Source organism: Brachypodium distachyon, chromosome 3, assembly GCF_000005505.3.
Source record: "Brachypodium distachyon strain Bd21 chromosome 3, Brachypodium_distachyon_v3.0, whole genome shotgun sequence".
In the NCBI taxonomy this organism is placed as follows: Eukaryota; Viridiplantae; Streptophyta; class Magnoliopsida; order Poales; family Poaceae; genus Brachypodium; species Brachypodium distachyon.
In genome coordinates, this window is record NC_016133.3 from 20,288,659 (window position 1) to 20,306,005 (window position 17,347).

Sequence of the window (17,347 nt, forward strand, 5' to 3'; positions counted from 1 at the left end):
GCTGTTTCTTAGGCGACTGAGAAATAAGCGTTTCTTATTCGATGATAACAACCTTTTGATTTAATCTTGAGATTTGTGTAGATTAATATGTCCGGTGGATAATAAAATTTTCATTGGATGGCTACGATTGTCGGCTGAGAAATAACTACTTCCTCCGTCATATAATATTTGTCTCAAATTTGCCCAAAAATGGATGTATCTATTTCTAAAAAAAACGTCTAAATCATGTAATATTTTGACAAGAATTATGGAATAGAGGGAATATTTCTTAAACGACTGAGAAATAGAACCCCAGATAACCTCGTGGCATACGAGGTTAGCTATTATTTAAAAAAGAAAGAACCCCCTAAATAAATATACAGGTGAGTTCTGCCAATCCTGGCGAGTTCTTCACCAAATACTCTAGAATTCATGTTCAATTCCTCTGATAGATCCAAGATCCGGAGCTGCTTTGGTTTTTGAATTTGGCTATTTTGCTTGGGCGACGAATCACTGATCTGGTATCAGTTTTTTACAACCCAAATCTTCCATGCAGGTTCTTTTGTTTGCTTCTATGGTCTCTTCTGAACTAAAAGCAGTATTCCTTCCGTTTCATAATTCTTGTCTCAAATTTACTTAGAAGTCTCAAATTTGCTTAGAAATAAATGTATCTATTCATAAAATATGTCTAGATACATGTAATATTTCGACAAGAATTATGAAACGAAGGAAGTACACCGTATTTGATTTGTGTTGTAAAACTGATACCAGATAAGTGATTCCCGACGTGAATTGGATTTCTTTATTGATTTGGTTGTTACTCACTCCGATCCATATAAATTGTCTCAAATTTACCAAATATGGATGTATCTATAAAAACGTAAATACATGTAACTAATATGGATGGAAGGGAGTAAAACTGAAGGCAGATCAATTTTATCGGAATTTGTTTTTTTTGCATCCTACCCACCAGGAAGATAAGAATCGATCACATTACAGTCAGCAGCTGAAACTGAAACCAAACAAGATCTGTCTATTTTGTTCGTTTACACATTGCCGGAGTAATCCAATCCACATTCCGTTTACATTGCTTCTTCTCAAGCACACACGTCCTTAGACCAAGCTCGACAACAGTAAGAACAAAGCTGGAAAATTGAAGCAAGGAAACATATGTTCCCACAAAGCCTCACAGCTAAGTCTTTGACACCTACACTTAATACACAACACAGCATGCGGCATCTAAAATGGCACGACATACGGCAGCTGGTACATGTGAAGATCCGGGAGATGAACTGCTCTGGGTTGCATCGAGAACAGCTGCTCAGCCGTTTGGCACCGGACTGATCCATCGAAGGGAGCACAGTTGCTTCCGGGCGTCGCGCCACGACTGAATAGCCAGTCCTGGTCACCAACGTCCATATCATCCTCCATCTGTATAGGCGAAGGTTTCCAGGTGACAAAGAGATCTGCAAACTCCCTCTCTTTCCTCTCGGCCTTGCGGCTCTTCCTGTCAGAGCTGGGCCTCTGCACCTGTTTCGCTGAGGCTGGTAATAAGGTCATTCTGATGGAGCAAAGATGGTCTTCAGGAAGGGGGGCAATCTGTTGCTGCTGGTTGACAACGGGTGGCTCCAAAGGAACCATTGCCTTGTGTAGCAGGGCAGGTTGCTCCACACCAGACTGGCCAAGTGGGGCGGCAGTTGTCTCCTTTTTCAACAGGTTTACAGGAACCTGAGGAGTGTCTCTTTCAACGTTAACCCTTTGCTGCACATTTCTGACTGGAGGGTCAACTCTTTGCGACACCTTAGGTGTTGGTTGAGGGCTAACTCTTGGCACCATATTGATTCTTTGCATGGCCATTGCTTGCTGTTGATGATTAATCTGCGTTGATTCACCCAACTGATTGACATCCCTTAGAGCCATCTTCTGCTTCGTTCGGACAGAGCGAAGATCTTCTTTAGGAAGGGCATCCGCTTGTGGCTGCTGCTTGCCAACAGGTAGCTCCACAATAGTCTTTGGTTTCTGTAGCACAGCAGGTAGCTCCACATTGCCAGGTGGATCAGCAACAGCTGCTGCTTTCATCGACTTATTTGCAGGGATCTGAGGAATATCTTTTTGGAACAACCTTGATGGCATCAGTTGACCAGCTCTTTGCATCACCTTTACAGGTGTGGGTTCAGCACGTCGCAGAACCTTTGCAGGTTGAGGGCCAACTCTTTGATTCGCCTTTGGTGTTGGCTGAGGGCTAGCTCTTGGCACCATATTGACTCTTTGCTGGTTAACCTGTCTGAATTCAGATGGCTGACTGCAATTCTTTAAACCTATCTTCTGGTCCGATGCAGTTAAATGTCTCGGCGCCACCACTTCGTTGATGTGGGGTTGAAACTTACTCTGCCCCTTGGCCATGGACAGGTCCAAACACATTTGCTTGACTGACTGTTGCTCAAGGGATATAGGTTTCCCTGACGAAACTGCTGTTGATTCGGGACCTCTTATTTGATTTGCAGATGCTAGCTTTACACGAAAAACAGCTGCAAGAGTAAAAAGTGTTAGAACAGTAAAATACATTGACAAGCTGTAGCAACTTTCAGAACTGCGGCAAAATTGTCAGAAAGAATACTAACCATTTCGTGTTTGGCTGGGGCTAGGTGACACAGTAACCCTTGGTCTCTTATTGCTGTCCAGTGAGCTCTCTGGGCTATCATGCCAAGCCTGACTGCAGGAAGGGGCATCGTGCTCTTCAGAAAGACCACTCTTCTCCAAGTGCTCCACGGTATCCTTCGAATCTTTTCTTGTCTCTGCCGCAGCAATAATTTGGCCCTCATGCTTTCTCTTCTTACGGCCATGCTTAGAATGATGATGATGATGATGATGATCAGATATCTCATACTTCTCACCCAGCTTGGCAGCTTTCTTTTGTCTCCTTTTCTCCTCCTTTCTTTCCTTTTTTTCCGTTTTCTGCATTATTTCCCTTTCTTTCTGGAGCTAAAGCCACCAGATTAATCGTCAGCTCTAATTCAGAACAGACGACGGGAACGCAAAGAGGCATGTCATTATGTCATAACAGTACAATCGTATCGATATGTAGTTATATACTAGTCTAACGAAATCCGCAGGCATGTCCAGTTCCAACACGATCAATTATGAAACATGGCCGCACTCAACATTACAGCATAGAGAAAGCAACAGGCCAATCCAAAACAATACTCTACTCTTGAATTTAGTGAAATGCACAGAACAATGTGGACAAGAACCATATGTAAAGAGGCATGAAACACCCCTTGAACTCAGGGGAAGGACAACAAAATTTGCAGACCTAAAATTAGTTTTATAAACTAAAAGATGCTAAGAAAAATTGCCCATTCATCGAACAAAACCATATAAGCAGGGCATCAGGAAAACATCTGAGTTGCACCAGATATGAAGATAGATTACTCTTGGACCGCCAAGAACATCGGAAAACAAGTTTTTCAGAGTCAGTAGGAAAGTAATGATGCCAATTTGAAGTCACGTAAATTTGACATTAAGGATGTAATTGTTGGTCAAAGGGTTGTTAGGACTTCCCCACCACCAATGGACGTCCTTGCACTACCAAAAAAATCACTAGCACTAGGACGGTTAATTTGCTGGACCACCAAACGTGTCCATGCAATTTCAGCCGTGAGGATCTCACGATTGATTCTGAAACACCAATTCGACCAAGCAACGGTGAGAGAATACAAGATTGTTAGTAAAAACCATCCAATCAAAGATTTCGGTTCGAATTGCTATTCCCAAATCGATTCGATTCGATTTCCCATTCCAAAATCGAGGGGGCAGCGGGAGAAATCGGGCACGGCAGCAGCAGCGCACACAAGGAAATCAAGGCCAAACAATCGAGTTGCTCGACGGAACGAGCGAACCTTATCTGCCGCCGCCGCCGGCTCCGGCGCCGCAAGCGCCATCGCCACCGCGACCGGGTCTCGCACCCTGCGCGGGACGTACGGTATGCACCTAGCCATGGTAACCCGCCGAACCGCCCTCCTGGGTCTCGTTCCCTCTCGGCGAGACGCGAAGCTAGGGTTTCGAGCTCAGATCCGAGAGAGGAGACAAGACCCAGAGATGAGGAGAGATTGTGAGGCGGAGCGTGGGCCGGGCGGAATATATAGAGGCCGGCCGAGGCGGCGCAAGGGGTGGTACGGGTACGGGGAAACCGACCCGGACCACGACGCGGTTTCACCTTCCAGCACGGCTCTGCGGGGCCACCATGTCTATGGGCCGGCCCGTCAGTCAACGGGAAACAACAATGTTAATGGGCCGGCCCGTCATTACAGCGGGAAAAAACAATATTATCGGCTCTGCGATGCAAAGCTAAACTGTAGCGTGACCTATACTTGCAAACATTGAACGATGATTTGGAAAACCATGGCCACAGAACATACGACATTCTCATTTTCCTAGCAAAAAGTTCTCAATAACTAGTGTTAGCATTCATGGCATGCTTCAACATAACCAGCTGTTACAAAGATGTAAACAGAAAGCTTCAGTTTCGGTTGGTACACAGCTGGGTTAAGAGGCACTGCAGTACATTAGCTACTACATAACTGTTTCTCTGTGACGACACGAACTACAAAATTGAACACAGACACCATCACCAGTCCAAGCCTCTGGTTTCTTTCGAGGCCCATCACGCTGAAATGTCTTTGGCAGATCATCAGATCAAAAGCTTCTCGATTGCGATCTGTGATAGTTAATCAGAGTAGATTAACAAACAAAGGATAAGCATATGCGAGACTGGGAAATTCAATAGGACGGAAGGAAATGACTATCACCTTGAGCTTGTTTATCGGATCTTTCAGGTTGCTGCCCTCATTGCTCGTCACTGAGCACGCGATCACAGGCCTCGTCACACCGCATGCGCGGCCAAGAGCTTGCATCGAAGGAACAAAGACGTATGGCACATTCTGCAGAAAGACACGAGAAAGTTCAGTAAGGTTTAGCTGCTTCAGTTTTCCTGTCAAAAGTGATATGCAATGTTCAGAGTGGTGACAGATAGGATGCAAGAGAACCGCAACATAGATGAACAGATATAATAGAGGAATCCAAAACCCATAGATGGCTAAGGATGAAAGGAAGACGAGGTGTTCCTCTCCAAAAATATAACCTCCAAAAACCCTCAGGCCCTAGCTGCAAGAGTTATGGATTGGCTGGAAATGCAAAGAACCTCCAAACAACATCACACAAACTCCAAAGAACTCCATGGAAAAACAGTATACCCAAGAATTGTTCTTTCTAAAAACTATGTATCATACTTGGGAATCCCCTCCAAGTCCACAATCCCGCCTTCCATAACTCTATCCATCCCTCCGCAATAATGATTCCTCCACGAATACATTTTGCCCTCCTCCCAGTTACGAGCATAATTGGGGAGCTTTGATGCTCGGTCAATGTCTGGCAATAACGGCAGTAGTTGTCCATGAGTGATCGCACCACGGTGTTGGATATGGCACCACGGTGCTGCTGACAGAGCGTCTCAAGGTAGGGAATGTCAGGCATCTTAGCTGGAAGGTGAACCACACATAGCCTACGAATCTATACTACCTATTAATTTCGAGTTGGTGTCCGTTCTTCCGTCATCGTGACCCCACCCAACCACGCGCACGCAAGGAAAACCAAACAGCGAGACTGGATCACATCGCCCGACGCACACGTATACCTCGTCGGCCACTTCAGTCGGCACAAAGCCCACATTGTTGAAATCTGCACTGAGTCAGTCACAAGTGTTGAACCGATCGGCTTCTTCATCGTAGGAATGGCCTTCATTTTTGTTCCCTACAAGATATTATCAGCAATAATAAAAATGACAAGACATTATACCAAATAATAACTTCAAGACATTCATGCAATAAAAAAAATGCATTAGTTTAGCATGGTTTCCACCGGTATTACATGTAGATAGGGGATGCCAACCCTGATGCTTCTGATACATGCCTTGAAGACCACTTTTGCGCAGATACTCCATGTTCACTAATGTATCTCCCCAAAGTGGTCTTTAATGCACGTATCAGGCATATTAGGGTTGACATCCCCTATCTACGTGTAATATTGGTGGAAACGATTGTAAACCACTGCATTTTTTTATTTTGAATGGATATCTTGAAGTATTATTTGGTATAATGATGTGTCATTTTTATTAGTGGTGATAATATCTTGCAGGGAACCAAAATGGAGGCAATTTCTACGATGAAGCTGATCGGTTCAACGCCACACTTGTGACTGGCTCAATGCACATGTTCACCAATGTGGGATTTGTGCCGACTGAAACGGCCAACGAGGTAGAATTATGTTTAAATTCTGATATTTACTGCAGCCTAGGACGAAGAACTGCGCTAAATGCAGCACCGAGAAATGTCGTTATCCCTGATCTACCCCCACAGTTCAATGAATTTCAAAATGTTTATGCACAGCGGGATAGATCACTGGCAGGTACTCAATACATTCAACCCTTCCAAGAGGTCTCGTTTTTTTGTGTTTTAACTAATTATTTATTTTAAGCAGATGTCATTGGCCTTGTTGTCTATTTGAGCCATGGTATGTAATTTCAGTCTACATGATATTGTGTTTTAATGCATACATAAATATTAACACTGACGCGCATTGCATGTGCAATATGACCGAGCTTTTTTACCTACCTGATAATGTGCGATGAACTTTTAACTGTTGTATTTCGTGGCAATGCACAGGTACCTTACTAGTTAACTTAACATGGGAGATCTTTTTTTTCTGATTATATTTGTTGTTACCATAATGTGCAACATAATGAACTGAATGACCACACAAAGCGTACCGTTATCTACCATAGATGCTCAAGCTAGAATAGGTTCTGAAAATGACCTGGTTATCTCTATCTTGTCATATGGCAGCACAAAGTAATTAGTTTTCATGTAACTACCTTTTCCTAGCTAAAAAATTCTATTGGTGGATTGCCTAATGCAGAATCCTTTTTTAAAGGCCAATTGCTGTCCTATCAAAGTGACAAGAGAAACCTCAAATTCGAACATCAATCATGCATAAAAAGAAGCTGAGTTGCACCATCAACCCAAAATAGAGATGCTCTCCAATGCATACATCCCCAAACTACAGAGCTGCATATGTAAACTATGCCTAAATAAAGAGCCTATTGATAAAATTTAAATCATAAAGCACAATAATGGATGAGGTGTGAACTGTAAAAGCATAGCATACACCCATGGACCATCCAAAATCAAATTCTTTCAATAAACTTAAACGCGGGTATTAATTTTACAACGCTACTGATAAACCCAAATTTCTTTTGAAATTTAATCATCAATCATGCCTAAATATTAATGAATTTCTGGCAAGAAAAAAAGACCAATGAATCAGCACTTTTTATGTTGATTCTACGAACCCATGCACCAGGTGATCCCAGAAGTACACAACAAAAAGGCTCGTTTCTGACCTTGTCCTCGGCGAGCAGGGGAAGGTGGAGGAGGATCTCAAGGGGCTCGGCGTCAGCGGCCATCACCACGAACTCCGCAATCCCCCTGTTGAGCGTCTTCGTCGCTGCATAGATAGCACGACAAAGAAGACCAGTCCGTTAACAACAGGAAACATCAGAGGAGAAGTCGACGATCGGTGGCAGACGCACCTTCGTTGGCGCCCTTCTTGAGCTGCTTGTAGTTGGCGGCCTGGTTGATGAGCTCTTGGATCGACTGCGCCAGCTGCGCGTCCGCGAGAGGGTACGCCTTCGGGTTCACCGCCTCCTGGCTCTGCGACATTTTTCACAAGCAACAAACAGAAGAAATCATAAACCGAACATAGTGGAGATCGGTTCAAGGAGAATCCGAGGACGAGAAGTAGGAGCAGTACCATTTTCTTAGTCGCTTCGCTTCTCGCCGGCGGCGTGTAGGGGGTTTGGCGGCGGTGGATTAGGGTTTATTGGAGGAGGCGATAATGGAGAGACGGGGGTCTTATTTGGGGAGGTTTAACGGGCCGGGCTTTCTAACGTGGATCTTTAGGGCATCTCAACAAGGAAAAAACATGAGCGGGTATGATATTCTGAAAAAAACAAATTGATCCGGTATTTAGCCTCTCTTTTTTTTCTACTTACTCCGTATTTTTTTTTCTCTTCAATAAATTATTCATCAAAGTAACCTTTTCAGTTGACCCGCCTGTCATACTCTTCTCTCCATTAAACTATCTTTTATCATTCTTGGTACTAGAGCCAATGTTGTTACTTCTGCAGTGTACCACCTGTTTACTTTTTGCTCCACCTCAGTAAAAAAAAATAAGAGAGACTCCTAGTAACTCCTAAGTATCCCTTAGAGCATCTCCAACAATGAAACTCCAGCCGGTACTTAATGTACATGTCATTGTTTTTGTTGAGATGAAAGAAAACGAGAAGGTTTGATGTGACGTGAAGTCTCTTGCAGAAGTATCGGTACCAGCTCTCCTACCAAGAAAAAGGAAAATAAGATAGTGTATGGCATGTAGGACCCAAGGCCAGAAGTACTATTTAGAAATATGTTAAATTAAGAGAGAAGAAAACAGGAGAGAAAAAGACATGAGTTGATGATACGCTTATTGAAGATGCCCTTGTGGGCAGAGAAAGCCGAGCAAGTTATTCTCTCTCGGAAAGGGTTGTGCAACACCATGGTTTTTCTTTTTTTCTTATCTAATAAAAGAAGTTGGACTACTCCATGCTACCTTTTTTTTTTCAAAAAAGTTCTACGAGACTACAGCCATGCTGTTGATTCAGGATGGCAATGGATAGTCAAAATGTGAATATCCATGGATATCCAGCCCATGGATCGTAGATATGGAGCGGGTTTCGATCCATGGATATCCACGAATGGATACCCGCCAACTCGTGGAACGGGCACGGATATCACATTTGATCCATGGATATCCATGGATGCCCGGTATTTATTAAAATAAATAAATTATTGACATGTGGATTCATTAGTTAGCTATATTAAGTCATATAAATAGTCTTTTTCCCACTCAACCCTACCCTAACAACCCGACCCCGATCTGTCCTCGACTCCTGATTCCCCCATCGATCCCCTCCCAATTCCTGATATGTTGTTGTTACTTCTGTTTATGATGTATATTGCATGGATATGGATAATACATGGATACCTGGTGGATATGGTTTTGCATCCACGGATACTTTCGTGGATGGATAGTTGATTTGGCGGTGGATATGGATATGGATTTGAATTTGGTCGACCCGTCCAGACCTGCCCCATTGCCATCCTGACTGGTGATTAAGAAAAACGCTACAACTTCAAATGTCCATGAACTAGAAAATTAACTCAGTCAACATATAAATAAGTGATTCACAAAAAAAAACTTGTAAAATAAGCTTACGCATCTACGATCTTGAAGGGAGTATTTAATGGCATCGGTTCAATGACCATCGCTAGAGAGAGAGGACACGTAAGAATTTAAAATTTGATCATGCCTTGTCATGGACCAAGCAGTGGACGGATTGGTCCATAGATGATGGTGGATCATTTGACCATCCTTTACCATCTAGCCCTATTTTTTATTTCTTCCAATTTCTTTTCGTTCCTTTTGTGTCTATGTCCTTTCTCTTTGCATTTGGGTTATTTTTGCTCTATTTTGTCCTTTTTGACTTATTGACTCGTAGATGGATGGCCCCTTTGGCTTGAATGTAGATTTCTTAGCAAGTTAATTAGCTTGATGCTTTGCTTGATTTGGTCATCACCACCTTGCTTGATTTGGTCATCACCACCTAGGATTAGGGGTATGGTCCATACATGGATTACGCATAAGTGTAGGGGGTCAATTCTAGCATATTTCGATAAATAAGAGTGTCGAATCCAACGAGGGAATGAAGAAATTGGCTTGTTAAATCAGTGCAGAGATAATTGTAAATGCTGCAAAAGATTATTGAGTTAACAAATATTCATAGCAACTGTAAATGCTGCAAAAGATTATTGAGTTAACAAATATTCATAGCAAACCGTAACGCAAAAAAATACCCAAATTATAACAAAAGTTTATAAGTGAACCATCCACAAATTATGGTCGAGGACACGCCCAAGATATCAATAACACCTTGTTTGGCTCGTAGGCTTTACCCTTGGAATTGCGAACTTATAATTGAATTCTATCGATAAGAATTTTGTGTGCCACACGAGATAGAATTGATGATTCTTGACCCAATTATATATGAGATCTGATATAACGTGACCCAATTATATATGAGCTACAACCTGCCGCCAATAGTCTAGAAACAAGAAGACAATGTTCTTGCATGACTCTCCCCAAAACGTCGATGTCCTCCGGCAGCTCCTCTCTATCTACCTCCCGGTGAGCCTCCTAGGCTCCTAGCGAGCACCACCCCTCCGTAGATAGCGACAAAAGAAGTCCGTGCGCGTCTGCTCCTCTCCCATGACTCTACCGGATTCGACTTGTTTCGGTGTTTGCCAAGTGCTCGAAATAATATACGAAGGCAATAATGCACTCTCAAATGGTTTGCCGAGTTGCTTATTGTACCGAGTTAGCTAGGTTCCTAGATTGAAGTGCTGTCACTTCTAGCTACTACCTAATTTGACACAAATTTGAGTTTTTGGACTGGTATTGTTGGTTCATCAAAATTTGAATAAATTTCACAGAACCACTGGTTTTGAGGCAGTCTTCTCACCGAGCCCCTACTTTTGCTAATTTGTCCGCGGAACCACAGATTTTGTGTCTAATTGTCTCGCAGTGGTGCAGCACCCAAAATAACGATTCAAACGATTTTGACGGCATTTCTTCCATGTGGGTTCCGCATGTCAGACGTCACGTCTTTTTCATTGGACCCCTTGCTTTTTTTTGTCTCATCCTTTCTTCTTCTTCTACGAATGGCAGCAGCTCCTTGGAGACAAAAAAAATCCTGCCGCCCGCCTCCAATGGAGGCGTTGGCCTTCGCACCCGCCTCCCTGACGAGGAGCAGCCTGGACGGAGCGTTTTGGGCGACGCAGCGTGGAGCCGCTACTCTCTTGACCCGCCGCCCTGCCGAAGTCTCCTGTCGCCCTGCTGCCCGCCGCGCTGCTCGTGTAACACCCCAGGTATCAGCCCTACCTAGAGTATTACCCCTCTAACCCAACTAACACCAACTCGAGAAAAAACTATAAAAAATTTACAACGCCTCCTTTGTTTATAAGACATCCACGTCTGCAGGTTATAAAATCTCTCAATCAAATACCAAGATTAAAAAAAGATAATAAGCTATGAATGACCGAAGATTGATACAAACAATTACAATACAAGAGAGTTCTCTCTAGGGATGATATCTCTAGTTAAGCAGTATGAGATTAGCACGTTAACTTATAGAGTGTGTAGTGTTCAGTCGTTACGCTGATGGCCTGAAATCCAAATAAAAACAAAGGAAAAAGAAGAGTAAGGGTGAGCAAACTATACTCAGCGAAGTACAATATAGAGCCGAAAATGAGAACATACACCTTCTGAAAACACAATGCAAATAAAGCCATCAAAAATCTTTTTTACAAACTTTGTACTTTACTTTTGGAGCATTCCGGAATATTCACCATTAACTTTCTCACCGTCCGCACCGGAATAGTTAAACACGTGAATTACTCACCGACCTAGCTCAAGCTCACCGGAATAGTTACATAATAACTTAACTCACCGACCGCACTGGAATAGTTACCTGTAACTTACTCACCGCCCTGGGCTTAAAAACAAAACTTTCCGATAGCACAAACACCAAATCAAATAGCAACTCGGATAACCAAACAACGTTGGCGAACAATATCACAAGAGGTTTGTCATGTACTTGCCTTAGATATCGTGAACAATCCACATATTTGCCTTGGCTCTCAAACATCCAAAACCTGTATAAGTATCTCTTAGGACTAGAGAAAGTATAATCAAGAGATAGACATACATGTATTACTATAGACCTCAACAAGAAACTGAAATCCTAGCGTCCTCTATTTACTTTACACTCTCAAACATGTTCTGGACACATCTATGTTTAGGTTATAAATCCTGACTCCATTCAGCAAATCATGCAAACAAGAACATTGCAATAATCAGCAGAAATTTATCTACAATTTTCATGTTGAGACCAAAAATTAGTTCTGCCTCTAACTAGGCGAATTCATGGGAAAAGGGAAATCTGCTGCAGCCAAACAGCCTAGTACAGTAGCACTGTTTCAGCGATAACTTCTAAACCATTAATCAGAATTGAGCAACCAATATATCGTTGAAAAGCTACAAGAAAACTCTACAACGTTTATGTTAGTGTCATCTCCAAATTCTCAGCCATTTAAACCCAGTTTTCAAATTAGTTTCGTACAGTTTCCGAAATCATGTCTCAGATTAACAATTCAATTAACCTTCTTCAGGTGGCCACTAATTTCGAATTTCTAATCACAGCCAGAGTGCCTAGGGAATATCTAGATAACCTTTGAAGTGCATCTGGAAATTTGTCTCCAAGAATCTAGAGGTTGTTCCCTTTTCTTTTCTTCCCTAGTTCCTCTTCTCCTCTGATTCCAGATTCTCTCAGTCAAGCACCACAGGGCAGGAGCTGCACCTCCTCCTCTCGTTGATCTCTTCTCTCCTCCTTGCTCTGCACCTAATGGAGCCTCCTTCTCCTGGCAGTAGAGGCTGCAACTCTTGGGGCGTGGCTGATTGAGGCATGGATTGGCGACAGAGCTCCAACAAGATTATACGGTTATGGTGCAGTAGCAACGGCGCCCAGCAGCAGGAGAAGCAGCGGCGGCAGAAAACAGCAGGGTTAGCAGCAGTGGACGACTCCACAACGGAGGCTGCAGCGATGGGAAACGGCAGCAGCGGCACTCAAACCCTAGGCAAGCAACAGCAACGCAAGGGAGTTGGAGAATAAAAGGGTTTAGGCGTGGGCTCCGGTGGCAAGGCAAGATCCAATGGAAAATATCTGCGGCTATTAGAAATCCTTCTTTTAATCCGAAATAGAGAGCAAGCCATGAATTTTATTTTATTTCAAATCAGAAATAGAGAGCAATCTGAAATTCATTTAAAGGCTGGAAATAAAAGGTGCTCCAAATTATTGGTCGGGACTCCAAATTTAACGAACTATATTTGTTTTCGATCGACGAAATGAGATGGATCCAACCATGGCCTCCGATCTTCTGTGCGACTTACGGTCCAAAACGTCAATTTTAGTTAATTCCTCTGGCTCATCAAAAAATTTAAGTGTTGAAAATTTTGGAGTTTTACGGCCCGGCCCAAGTCTCCCGCCGCACCGCTCTGCTGCCCGCCGCCCGCTCGTTGTCCCGGCCGGAGAAGGCCACCACCGCGTGCATGGGCGGCATCATCTCGTGCTGCCCAACCGTCCGAGCCTCCGGCCTCCACTTGTCGTCCCAGTCGGAGAAAGTCGTGTCCAAGGAGCTGCTGCCATTGGTAGAAGAAGAAGAAGAGAGGAGAGGCAATAAAAGAAAAGGACATGGGTCCAATGAAAAAGATGCCGCGTCTGACAGGCAGGACCCAGTCTCGTAAGAAAAACTATCGAAATCGCGTAAGCCGTCATTTTAGGTGATGTGAGACAATTAGACACAAAACCTATGGTTCAGCGGACAAATTAACAAAAGTGATGGCTCGATGAGAAGGCTGCCTCAGAACTTGTGGTTTCGTGAAATTTACTCTCAAAATTTCGGTTCAATGAACAACCAAACATGAATTTTCAGACCGAATTGCATTGAATCAAATTCAAATAATTGTAAAAGAGTATTTGGATTTAAATTGAATAATTAGGAGCCAAACGAGATGTTAGCTAGAGAGATTGCGAAGTAAGTGAGCTAGCTGCCGGCCATGCGGCCAGATGGACAGTCATCAGACGGGGATCGAGGAGCTGAGAACCCAATGCAGAGACATGTACGTACGCGTGCATATCTAGTTATCTACAGATTGATAGATTTTAATTGCTGGAGGGGACAGCTTTATACTCCTAGCTTGCAACGAAACGAAACAACGGGAAAAATCCTTCATTTAGTCCGTCATCGAGCGCTAATATAACCGTCTAGCAAGCTCACATATACGAACACACAACAGGAGTACAAGGCATCAAGCATATATATAACGCATAATCTCATCAGGAAATTAAGTTAAGCATACATCATCGAATCGAGCGAGTGGTAAAGAATAGATAGAGATGAAGAAAGGGGTGGTGGTGGCAACCGCGGTTGTGGGCGTCCTGGGCCTCGTCACGGTCATACTGGGCATCGCCGGCGCCGCCTCCACGGCGACGTCCTTGGTTAGGATCAGGCGGCACTCATGTGAGTACCAGGCCACGTCGGCAGTGGGCTGCGGCGTCGTGGCGTCTATGCTGGCGTTCGCCACGCAGATCATCGCGAGCGCCGCCACGGGATGCTGCGGCTGCTGCCGGGCTTGGTCCATCCCCAGCGAGGCCAAGCGCGTCGTCGCCATCGTCCTGTCAACGTTTTCATGGTAACTGCCCCATCATTTTAACATGTCGTACTCATAGCGTGAACTAAAAATGACGGAATTTATCGTCAAAAACGTAGTTCACCTTTTGCAACAGCTCCACAAAGAACAGAACAGTTATTCATAAACATTTGAATTTAAACTTTTGATACTTTTAACATGATACCGACCGGACATTTTCTTGGATGATGGTTGCTGAGTTCAATGTTGTGACATCTACACTTGAAAACCAGGTTCCATTTTACGATGAAATTTCGGTGTGGGTACAAGAACTATTTTTACAACGAATATTTAGACTGCATTTTTAGAATAAAATAAATCTGTTCAAAATCGTCCAAATTCAATGAAATATATTTGAAATAATTCCTGATATTTCCGTAAGACCGTAGTTTTTTTTGTTAATGAAACTTTACTCAAACCATGCTTGATTGTGACATGGACAGTATATATACTTGCAGGTTCCTTGCGCTCATAGTGGTGATATTGTTCATTGCTGCCGCCATTTTGAGCACAGCCACAGATGTATCGACTAACGGCAGCGGTAGATGTGTCCCACCGGGTACTGGACCGTTCGTGGCGGCAACGGTCTTGTTCATCATAACTGTGATCTTTCAGATCATCTCGTACATCCTGCTGCAGGCGACCACTGCGAAGCCGCTTGGTCAGGAGTCTGGGATCGCCGTCGGGAAGCCGGCCGTGGAGCTGACGGAGCAAAATGCAGCTGCCGTCGTTGACCCTCCTCCTTCGGCGCCTCCTGTGTCGTCAGATCAAACCACTTCGCCCACGCCCACCATGTCGAACGAAGCTAATCCCAGGCAGCCCGCTGTGTCGCCCAAAGCTAATGCTGACCATGCAACAAGCCAAGTTTGAAACTAGGTAGCTCATCAATATTGTCGTGTTCGTGGCGTTTACCATGTTACCATGTTGATTTTACATTAGCACTCTCTGTTTTGTTGTTGTATGTTTTTGGTTAATAGAGGATTTCATTTGTCTTCCTCTCTAAATCGCGTAAGTACAAACATCAGAAAAGTAAAAATTAAATTTCAACACCACTCTCTCCCCACAAAATGGCTGCGGCCTGTCACACTGACCGGCGTTGCATCAGTACGTACCATTTCAGAATTCATTTGTCCACTAGTTAAGTGCCGTGCCTTGCAACAGACAAATAAAGATCTTATCGTTTAATAAAAAGAATGATGAAAGGATTAATGTGTAATCACTATTTATCAGATAAAAAGTCATCGATCTTATGTACATGTACACATTCCAATTCCTTCAGACAACGTGGGCCTTGAGACAATGTGGGAGAAAAACAAATAATACAATCAACATGAACAATCTAGGTATATGGATCTAACTTCATAGGGCATGACCTGTTGCATGCTCGAAACTGCAATTTCCTCGACTATTCGCTCGAATCGAACTTGTTCGTGATGAGCGGGTTCCCGTAAAATCTTGGAAATGCTCTGCAATATACTGAGAAATCAAAATTTTATGCATATTAGAAAAAATCAAATGAGACTACACCAAAAAATGATATCGAAGCAAAAGCTAGCCTGCTGTCTTTCTAGCTTCAATGCTTAAAGGTACATGCACTCCCTTGAAACCTGCATCAGGGCTCTAGACCAAGGAGCTCATATTCAAGCATGCTTGGCTACAATAAGAAAGTTGTAATAGCCACGGGTAACTATTTTCATGTTTTAATATACCTAATTTTTTGAACCAAATGCTCAGAGTTCTCGTGTTCAGAAGCTGCAGTATATTGCAGAGCTTGAGAGCGAGGTCCAACAACTATATGTTTTTTTTTAACACATGTTTTTTTATTTCTGCCCAGCAAACACTAGTAAAAAAGGGCCATCCAGCGCGTGCCTGATCCGACACCCCATGAGTGTCGTGCATGCACAGAGCCGACACTGATAGGATTTCAATGAAAATAAAAAAAAGGGCCACCCACGGACCCGCCCCAAACCCACATCGGAGGACGCCGGTGCCGCCGGCGGAGCTGCTCGTCGTCGGCTCTGCAGGAGTGAGAGAGACCGTGAGAAACAGAGAGAGAGAGAGAGAGAGAGCGCACCTGAGACAGGGGAGGTCGGATCCGGCCGGAGAGGAGGTCGACGGTGGCGGAGCCCGCGTCGGGCCCAGGCTCGCCCCCAATCGAACCTGCAGCCCGCACCCCTTGCAGCCACACGCGGCGGCAGCCGGTGGAGATCGGAGCCGTGCACCGGACAAGGCCGCGGCGACCGGACCCGCAGCGGCCGGATCTCGCGGCGGAGCAGGCCAGGAGTGAGCACATGGAGGCGGGCGGCGGCATAAAACATCAAACGAGAAAGAGAGTGAGAAAATCAGAGGGGAAGCAAGAGAGGAAGAGGAAGTGAGGGAGAAGAGAACCCGTGAGAGTGCGGCGGCCAGCACGCGGGCGGCGGGATCCGGCGGCAAGGTGGAGCCGCCTTCCGTCCATGGCGTCGATCTTAATGGCCCCGGCGAAGGGAGAGCCGCCCTCCATGGAGCCGGTGGCGGGGAGTGGGGAGCTTGGGGATGGCTAGGACGGGGGCTCGGGGCGGGGACAGGGGGCGGCTCGGGGCGACATCGGGCTGAGATTGGGAGGGAGGAGGAAGATGAAATCGGGAGGGAGGAGGGAGATGGGGAGATCGGGAGGCAGGGGAAAGGATAAGGAGAGAGAGGAGTCGGCCAGGACAAACGGAGATTAGAGGAGAGAGAAAGGAGGGGATCCATCCAACGGGCCAGGTTATCGATCCGGACCTTTTCTCCTGAACCAATCATACGCGAGCACGCGGATTGCAAACTGGCAGTCACCACTGCTCCATCACTGGCGGCCAAAATTGTGAAACCGCCACTGATGGTCTAAATTTTTGTGCATTTGATTGTGTTTGTCATGCCTCGTCTAAAATTT

General features: G+C 44.5%; 3 protein-coding genes and 1 long non-coding RNA gene across 6 annotated transcripts; 1 reads left to right on the plus strand and 3 right to left on the minus strand.

Moving 5' to 3' along the window:
• Positions 1-951: 951 nt before the first annotated feature.
• LOC100843787 lies at positions 952-4,096 on the minus strand. 2 transcript variants are annotated; one of them, XM_010236296.2, is made up of 3 exons: positions 3,879-4,096; positions 2,601-2,961; positions 952-2,507 (listed from the first exon to the last, which is right to left on the minus strand). In XM_010236296.2, exons 1-3 carry the CDS (start codon positions 3,975-3,977, stop codon positions 1,219-1,221), a joined length of 1,749 nt encoding a protein of 582 aa, XP_010234598.1. In that variant the 5' UTR covers positions 3,978-4,096; the 3' UTR covers positions 952-1,218. The 2 variants fall into 2 exon arrangements, with proteins under 2 accessions (XP_010234598.1, XP_003573740.1); XM_003573692.4 differs by having other exon boundaries at positions 2,601-2,988; positions 3,879-4,020.
• A 285-nt stretch (positions 4,097-4,381) lies between these two features.
• On the minus strand, positions 4,382-7,988 carry LOC100844088 (NHP2-like protein 1). Its single transcript, XM_003573693.4, has 5 exons — positions 7,846-7,988; positions 7,625-7,745; positions 7,436-7,539; positions 4,788-4,919; positions 4,382-4,696 (listed from the first exon to the last, which is right to left on the minus strand). The coding sequence occupies exons 1-5, from the start codon at positions 7,846-7,848 to the stop codon at positions 4,670-4,672; spliced, it is 387 nt and encodes a 128-aa protein (XP_003573741.1). The 5' UTR covers positions 7,849-7,988; the 3' UTR covers positions 4,382-4,669.
• A 6,127-nt stretch (positions 7,989-14,115) lies between these two features.
• Positions 14,116-15,434, plus strand: LOC112271799. Of its 2 annotated transcripts, none has more exons than XM_024461952.1 (2): positions 14,116-14,439; positions 14,880-15,434. In XM_024461952.1, exons 1-2 carry the CDS (start codon positions 14,144-14,146, stop codon positions 15,304-15,306), a joined length of 723 nt encoding a protein of 240 aa, XP_024317720.1. In that variant the 5' UTR covers positions 14,116-14,143; the 3' UTR covers positions 15,307-15,434. The 2 variants fall into 2 exon arrangements, with proteins under 2 accessions (XP_024317720.1, XP_024317721.1); XM_024461953.1 differs by having other exon boundaries at positions 14,895-15,434.
• A 196-nt stretch (positions 15,435-15,630) lies between these two features.
• LOC104583606 lies at positions 15,631-17,084 on the minus strand. The gene is made up of 2 exons (XR_001406878.2): positions 16,511-17,084; positions 15,631-15,912 (listed from the first exon to the last, which is right to left on the minus strand). It is a non-coding gene; the product is annotated as an uncharacterized LOC104583606 (long non-coding RNA).
• Between the last annotated feature and the right edge of the window lie 263 nt (positions 17,085-17,347).

Bases quoted from the DNA above. Each gene is read 5' to 3' on its own strand.
- LOC100843787 (XM_010236296.2), bottom strand. From the start codon at position 3,977: ATGGCTAGGTGCATACCGTACGTCCCGCGCAGGGTGCGAGACCCGGTC. The intron at 2,962-3,878 runs GTTCGCTCGTTC...TGGTGGCTTTAG, and splicing joins CGGCGGCGGCGGCAGATAAG to CTCCAGAAAGAAAGGGAAAT. The intron at 2,508-2,600 runs GTTAGTATTCTT...TTACTCTTGCAG, and splicing joins CCCCAGCCAAACACGAAATG to CTGTTTTTCGTGTAAAGCTA.
- LOC100844088 (XM_003573693.4), bottom strand. The intron at 7,540-7,624 runs GTGCGTCTGCCA...CTATCTATGCAG, and splicing joins CAAGAAGGGCGCCAACGAAG to CGACGAAGACGCTCAACAGG. The intron at 4,697-4,787 runs GTGATAGTCATT...TAACTATCACAG, and splicing joins ATCCGATAAACAAGCTCAAG to ATCGCAATCGAGAAGCTTTT.
- LOC112271799 (XM_024461952.1), top strand. From the start codon at position 14,144: ATGAAGAAAGGGGTGGTGGTGGCAACCGCGGTTGTGGGCGTCCTGGGC. The intron at 14,440-14,879 runs GTAACTGCCCCA...TGACATGGACAG, and splicing joins GTCCTGTCAACGTTTTCATG to TATATATACTTGCAGGTTCC.